This window comes from Arachis ipaensis, chromosome B02 (genome assembly GCF_000816755.2).
Source record: "Arachis ipaensis cultivar K30076 chromosome B02, Araip1.1, whole genome shotgun sequence".
Lineage (NCBI taxonomy): Eukaryota > Viridiplantae > Streptophyta > Magnoliopsida > Fabales > Fabaceae > Arachis > Arachis ipaensis.
Genome location: NC_029786.2, coordinates 1,921,075 through 1,934,909, shown reverse-complemented (window position 1 = coordinate 1,934,909; position 13,835 = coordinate 1,921,075). Strand labels below are relative to the sequence as shown.

Here is a 13,835-nt window from a genome sequence, read left to right as displayed (position 1 = left end):
GTTAAATTATATATAATAAAATAATATAAAATAGAATTTTTGAAAATGGAAAATTATTTTTAAAAAAGAAATCATTTTTTTTAAAAATTGGAAATTGGACAATTATTTATTCAGAATATTATGAATAAAATATTAGAGTAAGAATTATATACATAATTAGATAATAACACATTATGTATTTATAATCATACTAAATGATTTTTTGTTTTTGTGTCTAAAGACTAAGAAAAGATAAAAGAAAAAAAAAATAATAAAAGAAGAAGAAGAGGAAAAGAGACGCGGTGATATCTGCAACAGCCTAAGAGAGCTAGAAGGTTGGAGGCAGACTACGTTATCCGCCTGAAGCACCCTTTTTCTCCTCGCCGTTCGCCACCTCTGCCTCGCCTCCGCCGCCGTGCCTTATCCGCTCTGCTCTTTCCTTCGTAGCTGTGCCGCTGCTCTCCTCTCTTTCTCTCTCCAGTGTCGCCGTTCTAGCCACGTAGGTACAAAAAATTGTTTTGAATCTCTAATCTCTAAAAAATCTCTTATATCTATTAAAAGTTAATTGTTAGTTTGATCTATTTGCTAGTTAATTTTTCTGAAGTTCAAAGTTGATATTGAATTGTTGATAATTCGATATAGTATTTGTTTAAAATTACGCTGATTTTGAGTAATTAATTAGAATTTGTAAATGGGTATTTTCCTAGGCAGGTTGCATATTGAATAAAGCCAAAGGCATTGAAATCAGTTAGTGATAACTCAAATAGTTAGTGATATCAGAAACTGTAAATTACAGTTATTGGTTTAGATATTAAAAGGGACAATGTTAATAATATCACTAACTAACTATATGTATTCACTAACTGTAAATTTACTGAGATAGCGATATTCTTTAAATAAGTGATGTATGATGTGATTTATAGGTTGGGAGTTATCTAATGATTTAGAATACTTAAAGAAAGTAATGCAAGTTTTCATGCAAATGCAGGACCCAAACAGCTTCAAAGTAGAACATGCATTGTAAATCACAACCAGTGCAATGCAATCCTGCATTACATTGAAGACTCTGAACAAACATTGCTGCACTGCAACCTCCTGTGAGCTGCTGTAGCTTCCATTGCCAATGGCTCTGTCATCACTTCACTTCCACCACCACCCTCTCCTCCCCCACACACTAACAACAAAACTTCACCCAAAACTCTTCACTCCCCCTTCTTTTTCTTCCATTCAAACGTTCAAAGTTTCTGTAGTTTCGTCTTCAGCTTCCGCAATAACACCCCAACACCATCAACACCCGCTCCCACCAAATTTCTCACCCACCGAACTCCTTGATCTCTTGCGCTGTCAAAACGATGAGTTGTCTGCAATTCGCATCTTCCAATGGGCGGCAAAGCAGCCCAATTTCTCACCCAATCTCACCGTCTACAATGAAATCCTTCGTCATCTTGGCAATGTTGGTTACTTAGATTCAATGTTAAATGTACTTGGTGAAATGAAGTCTACAAATTGCACTGTCGATTCAAGTACTTTTATAATCTTCATTGAGAGTTATGCTAATTTTAACTCACATGAAAGGATTATCGAACTCTTCCAATTGATGGAAAATGAGTTTGGTTTGAAGCCTGATACACATTTTTATAACATTGCTTTAAATGCTCTTGTTGAAGGCGGAAAGCTTAGGCTAGTGGAAAATTTGCATTCGAAGATGATTAATAATGGAGTTAGATCTGATGTTTCAACTTTCAATATCTTAATTAAGGCTCTGTGCAAGGTGCATCAGTTGAGACCTGCAATTTTGATGCTTGAGGATATGGGGAGTTATGGTCTGGTGCCAGATGAGATGACATACACAACACTGATGCAGGGTTTCATTGAGGAAGGTGACATGAAGGGTGCCTTGAGGATCAAGGAACAGATGGTTGAGTCTGGGTGCCTGATGACGAATGTGTCGGTGAATGTTCTCGTGAATGGTTTTTGCAAAGATGGGAGAGTTGAGGAGGCGTTGAGGTTTATTGACGGGGTTTCTGACGAAGGTTTTTCCCCAAATCAAGTTACACTAAATGCATTGGTGAATGGATTGTGCAAGACTGGGAATATCAAGGAGGCTTTGGAGATGATGGATTTCATGCTCGAGAGAGGGTTCGACTTGGATGTGCACACGTACAACTCATTGATTTTTGGGTTGTGTAGGTCAGACGAGGTTGATGAGGCGGTTGAGATTCTTGAGCAGATGCTTTCAAAGGATTGTTCACCGAACACTGAAACTTACAACATGCTGATTAGCACTCTGTGCAAGGAGAACCATGTTGAGGCAGCCACTAAACTCGTCCACGTGCTTACTTCTTGGGGGATTTTGCCCAATGTTTCCACGTTCAATACTTTGCTACAAGGCCTCTGCATGGCCAGTAATCGCGAAATTGCTATGGTGCTGTTCAAGGAGATGAAGAAAGGAGGGTGTCGGCCGAATGAATTCACATACAGTATATTGATTGACAGCCTATGCTCCGAGAGGAAACTTAAAGAAGCTTTGTTGCTACTTAAAGAAATGGAGGCAAATCGCTGCACTAGGAATGTGGTAGTGTACAATACTCTGATTGATGGTTTGTGCAAGAACAAAAGGATTAAAGAAGCTGAGGAGATCTTCGACCAGATGGAGCTTGAGGGTGTGTCAAGAAATTCAGTAACCTATAACACTCTCATTGATGGCCTGTGCAAAAGTAAAAGAACAGAAGAAGCTGCACAACTTATGGATCAGATGATAACGGAAGGATTAAAGCCGGATAAGTACACTTATAATTCAATGCTTGCACACTATTGCCGAAATGGGGATATAAAGAAATCTGCTGAAATTGTGCAGACCATGAGTTCAAATGGGATTGAACCAGATATTGTAACCTATGGGACCCTTGTTCAAGGACTGTGTAAGGCTGGTAGGACAGAGGTTGCAAGTAGGCTTCTCAGATCAGTTCAGATGAAAGGTATGGTCTTGACTCCGCGCACTTATAACCCGGTGCTTCAAGCACTCTTTAAAAGAAAGAGAATAAAAGAAGGTATGAGGCTGTTTAGAGAAATGATGGAGAAAGCTGATCCTCCGGATGCTTTAACGTACAAAATCGTTTTCCGCGGCCTTTGTAATGGTGGTGGTTCCATACAAGAGGCTGTCGACTTCACCGTCGAGATGCTGGAGAAAGGAATATTGCCAGAGTTCCCGTCGTTTTGTTTCTTGGCAGAAGGTCTTTGTTCTTTGTCCAGGGAGGAGACACTCATTGAACTCATCAATATGGTGATGGAGAAAGCAAAGTTATCGCAGGGGGAAACATCTATGATTAGGGGATTCCTCAAGATCCAAAAATTTAGTGATGCATTGGCCAATCTTGGTGGTATATTAGAAAGGCAAAACAAGCCCAGAAGATTTTAGTGGTGAAAAGGTTTTGCTGTTTTGTTGTAACTTTACTATGGTGATGCTCCAACGTGTATAACAACCGGAAAGCACCTTTTTACACCGGATAAGTTTCTGTTACATAAATTTTGTCCATGTATTTTAGCAATTAAGGCTTTGTTCTAGTTGGCCTTATTAAGTTATTACTGAGTACTTTAATTTTAGCCTCTAAGGGAAAAATTGAAAAGGTTTGAAGTTACTGTTAGGCTCTCAGCATTCATATGAATGTCTCTAGGTGGATCTAGGGCCAGAGAAACAGAAAACTCACTTCTACACATAATGCTACATTGCTACTTATTAGAAAATTCTGCTATATATATTTGGTCCTTCATTTTCTATTAACTCTAATTTATTTGATGCAACCCAACAATGCAGGTACTTCTTTTTTTCAGATAATATTTCAATTGATATTTTGATGTCAATTGTCAATAAAAGCTTGACATAATTACTGAATTTAGGGCAAATGACCATATAAACCAAGCACCGGGTATATTTCGAATTGTACTAATCAGCTTGGTTTATATGGGTCATTTGCCCCTGAATTTATTATGTCACCTTTTTATTTTTATTTTTTTATATTAAGTGTCATTAAACTTATTCTGACTAAAATCGTCTCGCTTCATTCAGAATCTATGAACTTGGGATTAGATCATCATTAACAGAATCCTATAAACAATACATAACCGTTTTCACCTTGAAAAAGTTGAACTCATAGTGTAATAAAGGATTTAGCTATAGTTGAATAAATTGAAGTGATTTGTTTTATTTTTGGATGTAGCCGAATTTTCCAGATGCACCAAAAATACGAAGCATTTTGGCAATCCTACGATTCGGCAAATCAATCTGCGAAGGTTACTGATAGTAATAGTTAGAGAGGCCTCATTAACGAAGAGCTACTCGCCCCTCTGCTGGGATCTTCGCATTCGGTTTATTAAATACTAATGCTACTTAATTAACACTTAAGTACCTAATTAAGTTACATAAATGTGTGCGATTATCTAAATTAACCGTTAAACCGAACCAAACGATTAAAACTCATTCGATTCGTTAACGAGACATCGAATCGATCAATGTACGAAAGCAAACTTGAAGAATCACGCACTGATTTATGGCGCATCCTCCATAGGACCTTCGATTCACTGATTCCATTTCCAAATCTCAAATTAAACAACGAAATAAAAAAACTAGGGTTTGTTATTGATGAACGATGAAGGATGAAGGACGAAGAAGATGCTCAGTGAATACGAACCATAATAACTTGGAAGGGATCATGTTGCAGATAAATCCGCAATCGATGGTTGAAATTAACCATCCTTCCTTGTTTCTCTTCATAGCATCTTATCTTATTATAATTATTCAGCTTAGAATAAACTAACGATGAATTGAGAATAGAGAAAACGAAGAACACGTAGCTGCGGCTTCAACTAAATGAAAACCCTAAAATTCGTTAACACAATAGAAGCAGAGAAGATGATGCAGCAGTTAGCTGAACGAGCATGCTCCATTTATATATATAGCTAAAGTGCTAAACCCCCAATGTTTTTTTTTTTTTTTTTTTTTTTTTGGACGTGCTAAACCCCCAATGTTAATGAAACTAACACATTTTTTTTTCAGAAGAAACGGGCCTAAAGCCCAAATTGTACCCGATTACCCCAAAAACCCAGAAGAATATTCTTTTAGATTTTTTGTTAAAATAGTGCATGTAGTGGTGGGTAGTCAATTGTGTGATTGTGTCTGAATAGTCAACAACTGAATATTCTATGCCAGTTGGATTTGGAATTTGGATTTTTATAAACTTTTTTTTTAATTTTAATATTAATTATCAATCTTCCTATGAATGTAAAACTTGTAGTCTTGTACTAATAAAATATATGATAAATCCTTTAAAATTAACTTCAACTTTTCACATGCTTAATTATTAAAAAATAAAATTTAAATATAATTATTTTTATATAAAATTAATAATTAAAAATTATTAAATAATAATTTAATTAAATTTATCAAATTATTTAATAGTTCTTAAATATCAATTTTACATAAAATAATTACTTGCGAATTTTTACCTAATAATATATATAAGTAAATAAGAAACTTAAATAACATATAAAGGGAAAATATATTGGTTGGTAAAATACAAAAAGAACCGAAAAACGATTTGCTGCCAAAACACTTCTCTTCAGCTTCAATGTAGCTGCACCTGGACGTACCACACCACGTGGCTCAAAATTAAAAAAAAATGTCAATAATAATAAAATAAAATTCAAATTTTATTTATTTGAAAAAAAAATGAGAAGAAATACAATTTAGAAGGGTCCCTCTCTTTTTCTGTTTACTTGTCTCCTTCTCCGTTTAAATCTGAGATCTAAGCTCATCAGAAAAAAAAGAGAAACACAAATATCCCGAAATTGCATTGCCATTATTGGAAGTAGCTCCCTCACTCTCACTCATTTCAATTTCAAATTCGATTCCACAATCATCACAGATGCATCTATCTCTATCCATTCATCTAATAATATATTTATTATAATACTTCATCGATTATTTTTGTTATTATTATTTTTGGTTTTCAAATTTGATGTAAATTTGGGAAAATTTTGAAAGATGTGGGGCACCATTGCTAATTTGAAGGAGAACTTGAACAAGATCGCACTCGACGTTCACGACGACGACGACGATGACGAAATCCTTAGCATCTACGCCGGAAGTCCTGCCGCCGTCTCCGATCGTCGGAATTCTCACGGCTCCGCTCATTCCAAATCGCCGGCAGTTAGATCTCGTCCCCTCGCAAATGGCACCGATCACGCGCATCCGTCTCTTTCCGAGGTCTCTCTCTCTCTCTCTCTCTCTGAAGCATTTTTAACTGTTTGAGGTTCTGGAAGCTGTTATGAGGAATGTGAATGAATGAACGCGCGAATCGTTGATAAGCTTAGGTGGAAATAAATCTGGTTCTGGAATTGAGCTAGCTCTAGGGTTTTAGTTTTCATGCAATTGAGATTAACGAGATATTATTATTAGAGAAAGTGACTAGAGATAGATTTACGAGATATTATCAAATCGAAAACAAACAAATGGAAGAAGACAGTATTTAGATATACGAGCTTCTTATTCGCTTATAATTTAATTTATCACGCTTATGGATAATTAATTCTAACGTTTTTTTTTAAATTAGTGTTATAACGTACTGTTAAGTGTCAACATTGTAAGCTTAGTTAATGTTATTTATTAAGCTTAGATATAAACTGGAACAATTAGAGGCAGTGTGACATCTCACTCCAGTTTTAAGCTTAGATTATGAGGAAGCCATTCCGGTGAGAAAAGTCAGAAAAAGGCTTGGTTCTTGTTGTCATCAAGTCATCAACTCATTATTAATTAATTATTGTACTTCAAGAAGTTGCCAATGAACCATTGTCTAGACTGGTCTATAGAAAATTAGTTACTTAAGAGATATATGTTACCTTTTCTTACGATTTTTTACACAGAAACCTTTCGGGAGTTGATAGTCTGCTTTTATATTTAGTACTGACTACAGCTGGTTAATAAGATGCCATTTTGGTAGAGTAAGAGAAAAAAACATGTCAATTCAATTTTTCCAGTGCTTTTTGTAGATAGAACAATACAAAGCAGAAATCAAGAGACTTCAGGCATCAGAGGCAGAAATTAAAGCTCTTTCAGTTAACTATGCAGCTCTATTAAAAGAAAAGGAGGTATGATTTTTACTCATGGAATACATGAACTAGTCTCTTCTGAATGATCTATTTCATTTTGCTGCATACATTCTTACTTTTGGTTCTATTGAGCTTTTGCGTTTTGAAATAAAAATATCTTTAGAAATTCTGGATTTTTTGCTTCCTAAATCTAGAGCTATTATCCTTTCCACCTTCCCCTGTAACATGAGGGTATTTCTTTTTCTTCAATGCATAATACAATTATATATTAAATAGGTGGTATCTCACATGGAGGTTTCAAATGGTCAGTTAACAATTTACCTTAATTGTTAATTAACTAGCCCCTTTTTTTAATTGATGGCCTTTGATTAGATTAACCACACTCATTCCAACTGTACAGGATCACATTGTTAGATTGAATAAAGAAAATGGCTCATTAAAACAGCATTTGGATGCTACTAGCGCTGCATTGAGAGTCTCCAGAACTGAAGCATCAACAAGTGGAACTTATTCTGTCAAGGTAGACCTACACATTTGGCTTATTTGTATGAGATTTTATTTAACTAGTGATTGAGAAGGATGCTTGATGAGCAATTCCATATTCCTTGCTGTGTCTTAGTTTTAAGTTGAGAGTTCGTGAGCCTCAATTCTGAGCAGGAAGATAGGGTTATTTCCTGAGTGAATCCACTTTTTAATTTACTTTTTTGAAAGATATATTTTTTTTTCTTATAGAGATTTATACTTACCAATATGAAATAGCATTATCTTTGCCACTTCTATGCATTCAAAGGCTATGGCATTGTAATCTCTCCTGACTTAATGATTTATCCCCCATTAGGATCTTTAAGCTCTTTCTTTTTATAATATTTGTTTGTGGTATATATGTCTCTTCTCATTTCTCAATATTCTCTTACATATTATGTTATGTGTGAGAGTGGACTTTAAGATCTATGTACTGTTTTGAAATGCATGTTATTAGCCTTCGAATATTGATCTCTTCTCCTTCACAACTATGGGAATGCTATGTTTCTGTTGTAATCTGATCATGAGTATTCCTTTTTTCGGTGCATTTCTGGTCTGTACATATACATAAGTACTCATGCCGACTGCTTTAAAATATTTGTGCAGGGAAGTAATGACCAATCACCCAATCGACAGAATAAGTTCACAACCCAAAGTAAGACGGAATCTAAAAATTCAAATTTACAAGGAAATGAGAAGGTAATGACAACTTAGATTTCTGAATTTAAGTAATTTCCTGATTTCGTCCTATATCTATTAAAATCTTATTTATCTGGGAACTTTGATTTATTAATATTTTTTTGTAAGTTTACTTTTAGTGATGAGTGAATTTGACAACAGATGTATGAATGCCTTCTAGGAGCTTGCAGATTTAGTTGATGGAAGAAATAGGCCAACAGCAGATGCTGTACAACATACAGCTGAGATAGAAAAGTTGAAGTTGGAAATGGAGCAAGAACGCGCTCGATTGGCAAAGATTCAGCTAAAATGCCAAGGTTTTTATTCTTCATCTGGAATCTAAATGTTATTGTAATTTTTGGTCTATATATTTAAGTTGCCTAACGATTTGATTCTACACTTAAATGTCAGAGGAACAGAAATTGAACAAGTCCTTTCAGGAGGAGCTTAAAATATTAAAGTTGGATAGAGACAAAGTGAGTTTATATTATATATATTTCGTCATTGTAACTGAAGCATTCTTTTGCTCACCGTACTCATCTAGCCCAACACATCATCTATGTTAGAAGTGTGTGAGATGAAAAGAATCATTCTGTTTGTAGTTATACTATGGGGAGGTCATAACTTAAAATTAGATAGAGCTATTAATCGAGATAAAGCAAAAGGTGTACAACTATACATGGCATTTCACTGTGCTGTACAGTTGGAGATTTCTTCTGTATTTGATACTTTTATCATTGTTTTATTGCTGACAATGATTTAGCTCACTATAAAGTTGTAAAACAATCTCTTAGAAGTTCATCATAAATTGTTCTTCCTTACACTCTAAAGTCTTATATTGCAATAGGACTACTGACAAGGATCACACTGGTTTACTTGCAATCTTCTCTAATGCCATGGGTGTTTATTAGATTTTTGTTAGCTAAACTCATCATATTATTGCTTGGAAGACATCTATGGAGATGACGAAAATACGTGATGAACTAAATGAGAAAGTGTCAGAAATAAAGCGACTACAAATTGAGTTAACTAGAAGGGAAAGTGACGTAGCAGGTGAGGCAGTGGATAGCTTGAAAAGACTTGTCAAAACCTTAGAGAAGGAAAATGCCACTCTTAAGGTTAGTAGATTTGTCACCTTCTGTCCCCTAAATTTATTGCTTATCAGTAAAAGACATATTTTTTAGTTGTGAATTTGTGATATTTACCTCTAAAATGCACTCTACTATAACCCATTGTTCTCCTTATTGTTAGATGGAAAAGAATGAAATTGAGGCTGCTCTTGAAACTAGCAGGAAATGTAGTCATATTTGATCCTGCTCATAATGTGTGATATTGGGGTACAGGTTTTGGATCTAATGGTTCGCATGCTTGGATTCTCTGATGAAGACAAGCAAAGAATAGGTGCTGCTCAACAAGGTGGTAAAGTTCGTGGAGTTCTTGGTCTGCCGGGTCGCCTGGTTGGAGGCATCTTGAGAGGAAGTTCAACTGACACAGCTGCAAGTGCGGGATCCAATGATCAGGTAAGTTGTTCTAGTTAACCACTTACAAGTACTTACTCTTTTTGGCAAAAATATTGCAATGTGATTTGAGATTTAATGAAGCGTTTTCCCCCTTTTCAGTCCATTGCGGATCTGTGGGTTGATTTTCTTCTCAAGGAAACCGAAGAACGAGAAAAGAGGGAATCATCAACAGCAAATACTGCTGACCCTATTGAGGATTCACCAGATAAAGGTCCAAATACTGTTCCTGCTGCTCCACCAATATCACCATTTTCCAACCACAGGCTTGGCAATAGAACAGCTTCTGCTTTCTCAATTAATCAGAAAATTAGTGTTCCCCCTCGTATCTCTAATTTTAACTCCGAGTTCTCAACAGTTCCTCTTACCCCGTCTGATGAAAAACCTTCTAGTTCAGACCTGCTTCCAAGATTTTAAATAGTGGAACTATGTAATTAATCAAAAAAGTATAGATCATTGGTGGTTAAAATGTAGGCATGCAATGATTTTCAATTAATTCTTTCACATTCAAAATTAGTCTTAATTTAAACATTACCGTCGTCATATCGGGTGGATTCACGTGTACATAGTTTAAAAATTTAAGGTTATATGCTCAATTTTGTGATGCATATCAATTCGTATGCACTATTCAGCGATATTTTTGTTGTCTTATTTGTTCATTGCAAACTGACCTGTAAGAATGTGGTCCTCGACTCCCTTGTTAATGTAGTGTAACGATCGCGATGTTTGGTATGACGTCTTTGTTAATACTTAGGACCATTTGGAAGTTTTAAAAGTTAGATTTTTTGAGCTTTCAAAAAATTCTAACTTCTTAATAAGCGTTTATAAAATAAGAGTAATGATTACAAAGACTAATACATCTTCTCAACTATTTTTCTCTTAAAATATAAATGAGTGAAAATTCATACAATATATTATTTCTTAATTTTTATAATTAAAAAAATAATCAAGGAGATGAATTAGATTAGAATTAAATATTTTTCAAAATTAAAAATGTGAACCGTAGAGACGAGAAGCTAACAACCCAATGCATGTATACATACCCGTAACGACATTTCCACTACCTTCAGATTCAACAAAATTTTAAAGAACGCCTAGGAATCAGCAAGTGAATTAACTAATCAATAACCAAGGTTACACATTATTTAGAAGTCTTAGAATCACGTTACGAATCAAAACATAAGGTCTAATAACAAAACAAGAAACTCAGGAATCATCTAGTAAATTTGCTAATCAATAGCTAATGTTACGTATTATTTAGAACCTCATTCCGAATCAAAGCATATAATACTATCTGATAACACAATTAAAAATAAGTAATCGTACACACAAAATAAATCACGAGTCAAAGTACAACAATAATATAAAAAGTAGTGGGCAACAAATAAAAGTATGGAAACTAAAGAGCCTGAGTTTTGTTTTTGTAAAGAACAAAACTTTTCCGTAATCATGAACCGGCAATTCTATTTACCAGCAAGCACCACGAAGTCAGCAATAAGAACAAGAGGTGAGGTTTTTTAGCTCACAATAAGAATTACTGATTCAAGGACTAAAAACAAGCCCAGAAAACATAGACAGCAAAATCCATACATGCCTGTAACAAAACTTAAAAACTAAATATTGAAGCTTAAACCAAACTTTAACAAGGCCATGGTTATACGACAAAAGATGCGAGGCTCTGGTATATAAAAGTACTCAAGCAGAGCAACTCTATTGTGTTGGGTTATGGGGCACACCAACCCTAAACACTAGGCTAACTTCTTGGCCTTCAACGGACCTTTAGGGATCTTACTTAACACCTTTTCATCAAACACAGCATATTGCTTTTTAAACTCAATGAAACCCTTTTCAGCCAAGGGGTCTATCTTATCTTCGTACTTATCATACACAACAGGGACGGTGTGCAACAAAACAAAAGCTGCTCAAACCAAAGCCTGTAAACTGTACTTACTTATGTAGAACAAGGTCAGGAAATTGCACCAGCTACCAATAATAGATAAAACCCACAAGCCAGCAATAACCTGATATTTTCAAAAAACAATCCTCAGTATTTAGTAATGCCGAAATTAAACTTAATACAAAATTTGTGAAAATTAGTTATAAATAGTATTTAGGAATGACAGAAAGGAGGTTTTAGACTACATACAATTAGGAATTTCTTCAAATCCTTTCCAGCACCAATGTTACGCAAGGCAGAAAATCCAGCGTTGATTTCAATTCTCAATGCAGATGCAACTTGCAGGAATGGTTCTTCTGGAATATGAACATGTGGGATGTGAGGCTCCTTCCTACAACCATTATTTGACATTACACGCAAGTGATTAGTTAAAACAACATGATCTAAACCCACATGACTATGCTGTCAGTTCTATGCTAACAAGTTTCGAGTCTCACTTGTAGATGAACGTCTGAGCATTGGACCACAAGAACAAACCAGCAAGCAACAGGATCAAAATGTGACAAACAAGAGTGAGAAGGTTATATTCAAGCAATTCAAAGAAGACCCAAACAGCAGTGGCTCCTCCAAGCACACCACCGGATATCTTCTTGTTCCTCCATAATAGCACATCAGCAGCTGTAAACAATTAATTTTTGGAACAATATTCAAAACCATAAGAACAATATTTAAAAAATAAAACTATGTAAAATTTTTGGAATATATCGTTCATTTTATGTTTGATACACTGACACGGAGAGATTTTATCCTATCACAAAGATCTTTTAGATGACCATTCACATGGTGTAGTACGTAGTTAGTTAATGTATAATTGAATGCATACATAATACATCTTTAGCGGCAGTGCATCAAAATTATACAATGTAAGAATAAGTTTATCACAGAGATAAACAAGATATAATATATGTGTAGTAATATATGATGTTGTATATGAATTCCACAAAGATATATATACATTAACACTTGAAAGATTTTTCATAAGATATCTTAGTAAAAATAGCATATATTATGTATAGATTAGACATAATGTCAAGATTATCTTCTTAATGGTTTGCGATTTATCTATTTATATTATACGGACTATAAAAAAAATAAAAAAAAAAATAAAAAAAACATCATAAGATTCTAACTGTTATTAATTCTCTAATTATGTATTCACATTGTCACTTTTAGTTGTAATAGAAATCAAGCATAATAAACAGCTCCAGGTACATAAAATTAGAATATAAAAAAAACTCGAATCATTTCACATTTTATTCTACAATTATCACATTTTAGATTTTAGATTTCAGCTAAAAACTTAGATCTATAGAATAATTCAACAAAATGTAGCACTAACATCATTTCCTATAAACATTTTCTCAATAAACAAACTAAATCAGATACAGAATCAGCTCAAATCACAGATCTACCACTACCACGTGTAAGCACATCATAGAGAGAGAGAGAGTGAGAGAGAGAGAGAGAGATTCATACGCTTTCCGCCGCCGAGGACGGAGTGAACAGGCCTCTCTCTACCGAAGAGGCGAAACACCTTCTCCTTAATTGACGAAGCTGCGGTTTTCTCGGAATCGGAATCGGAATCGGACGATGATGAAGAATCGTGGCCTTTAATCTTATCGGCGATCTTCTCGATCAACGACTCCTGGCTGGTCACAGTGCTCTCCTGTTCTTCAGCCATTCTCTCCGAAACACAAACCCTAAATCTTCGAATTCAGATTTAAAAAGATGAAGAAAACGAAGCTCACACTATTAAGCTTGTTTTTGAGCTGGAGTGTGTGTGAAACGTGATAGCGAAATGTTAGGGTTCGAAACGAGAATCTCTCGCTTTCATTTTATAGTGTTGCGGAGAACGAGGCTCGGAAACCGAGCCTAAGGTTCGGAGAAATTTGAATCTGGTACATAGAGAAACGGACGTGAATTAAGCGGCATGCGTTTTGATAGAGTCCAGGCTTTTAACGCCGTTTTGATTAATGTCCTCAAATAAATTTTAAGTTTACACTTTTACTATAAGTGTATAAAAATTACTTAAATAATGAAATATGATTAACTAGAATTATAAAATATTTTGTATTTAC

General features: G+C 34.9%; 3 protein-coding genes across 4 annotated transcripts; 2 read left to right on the top strand and 1 right to left on the bottom strand.

Moving 5' to 3' along the window:
- LOC107622466 (pentatricopeptide repeat-containing protein At3g53700, chloroplastic) lies at positions 237 to 3,754 on the top strand. Of its 2 annotated transcripts, none has more exons than XM_016324370.2 (2): positions 237 to 478; positions 968 to 3,754. In XM_016324370.2, exon 2 carries the CDS (start codon positions 1,103 to 1,105, stop codon positions 3,395 to 3,397), a length of 2,295 nt encoding a protein of 764 aa, XP_016179856.1. In that variant the 5' UTR covers positions 237 to 478; positions 968 to 1,102; the 3' UTR covers positions 3,398 to 3,754. The 2 variants fall into 2 exon arrangements, with proteins under 2 accessions (XP_016179856.1, XP_016179863.1); XM_016324377.2 differs by having other exon boundaries at positions 237 to 482.
- On the top strand, positions 5,738 to 10,437 carry LOC107622515 (golgin candidate 3-like). The gene is made up of 10 exons (XM_021114313.1): positions 5,738 to 6,241; positions 7,024 to 7,122; positions 7,484 to 7,603; positions 8,212 to 8,304; positions 8,465 to 8,600; positions 8,695 to 8,759; positions 9,234 to 9,401; positions 9,535 to 9,580; positions 9,613 to 9,803; positions 9,903 to 10,437. Exons 1-10 carry the CDS (start codon positions 6,020 to 6,022, stop codon positions 10,215 to 10,217), a joined length of 1,455 nt encoding a protein of 484 aa, XP_020969972.1. The 5' UTR covers positions 5,738 to 6,019; the 3' UTR covers positions 10,218 to 10,437.
- On the bottom strand, positions 11,135 to 13,638 carry LOC107622491 (reticulon-like protein B1). Its single transcript, XM_016324416.2, has 5 exons — positions 13,234 to 13,638; positions 12,195 to 12,375; positions 11,947 to 12,088; positions 11,752 to 11,821; positions 11,135 to 11,718 (listed from the first exon to the last, which is right to left on the bottom strand). Exons 1-5 carry the CDS (start codon positions 13,436 to 13,438, stop codon positions 11,549 to 11,551), a joined length of 768 nt encoding a protein of 255 aa, XP_016179902.1. The 5' UTR covers positions 13,439 to 13,638; the 3' UTR covers positions 11,135 to 11,548.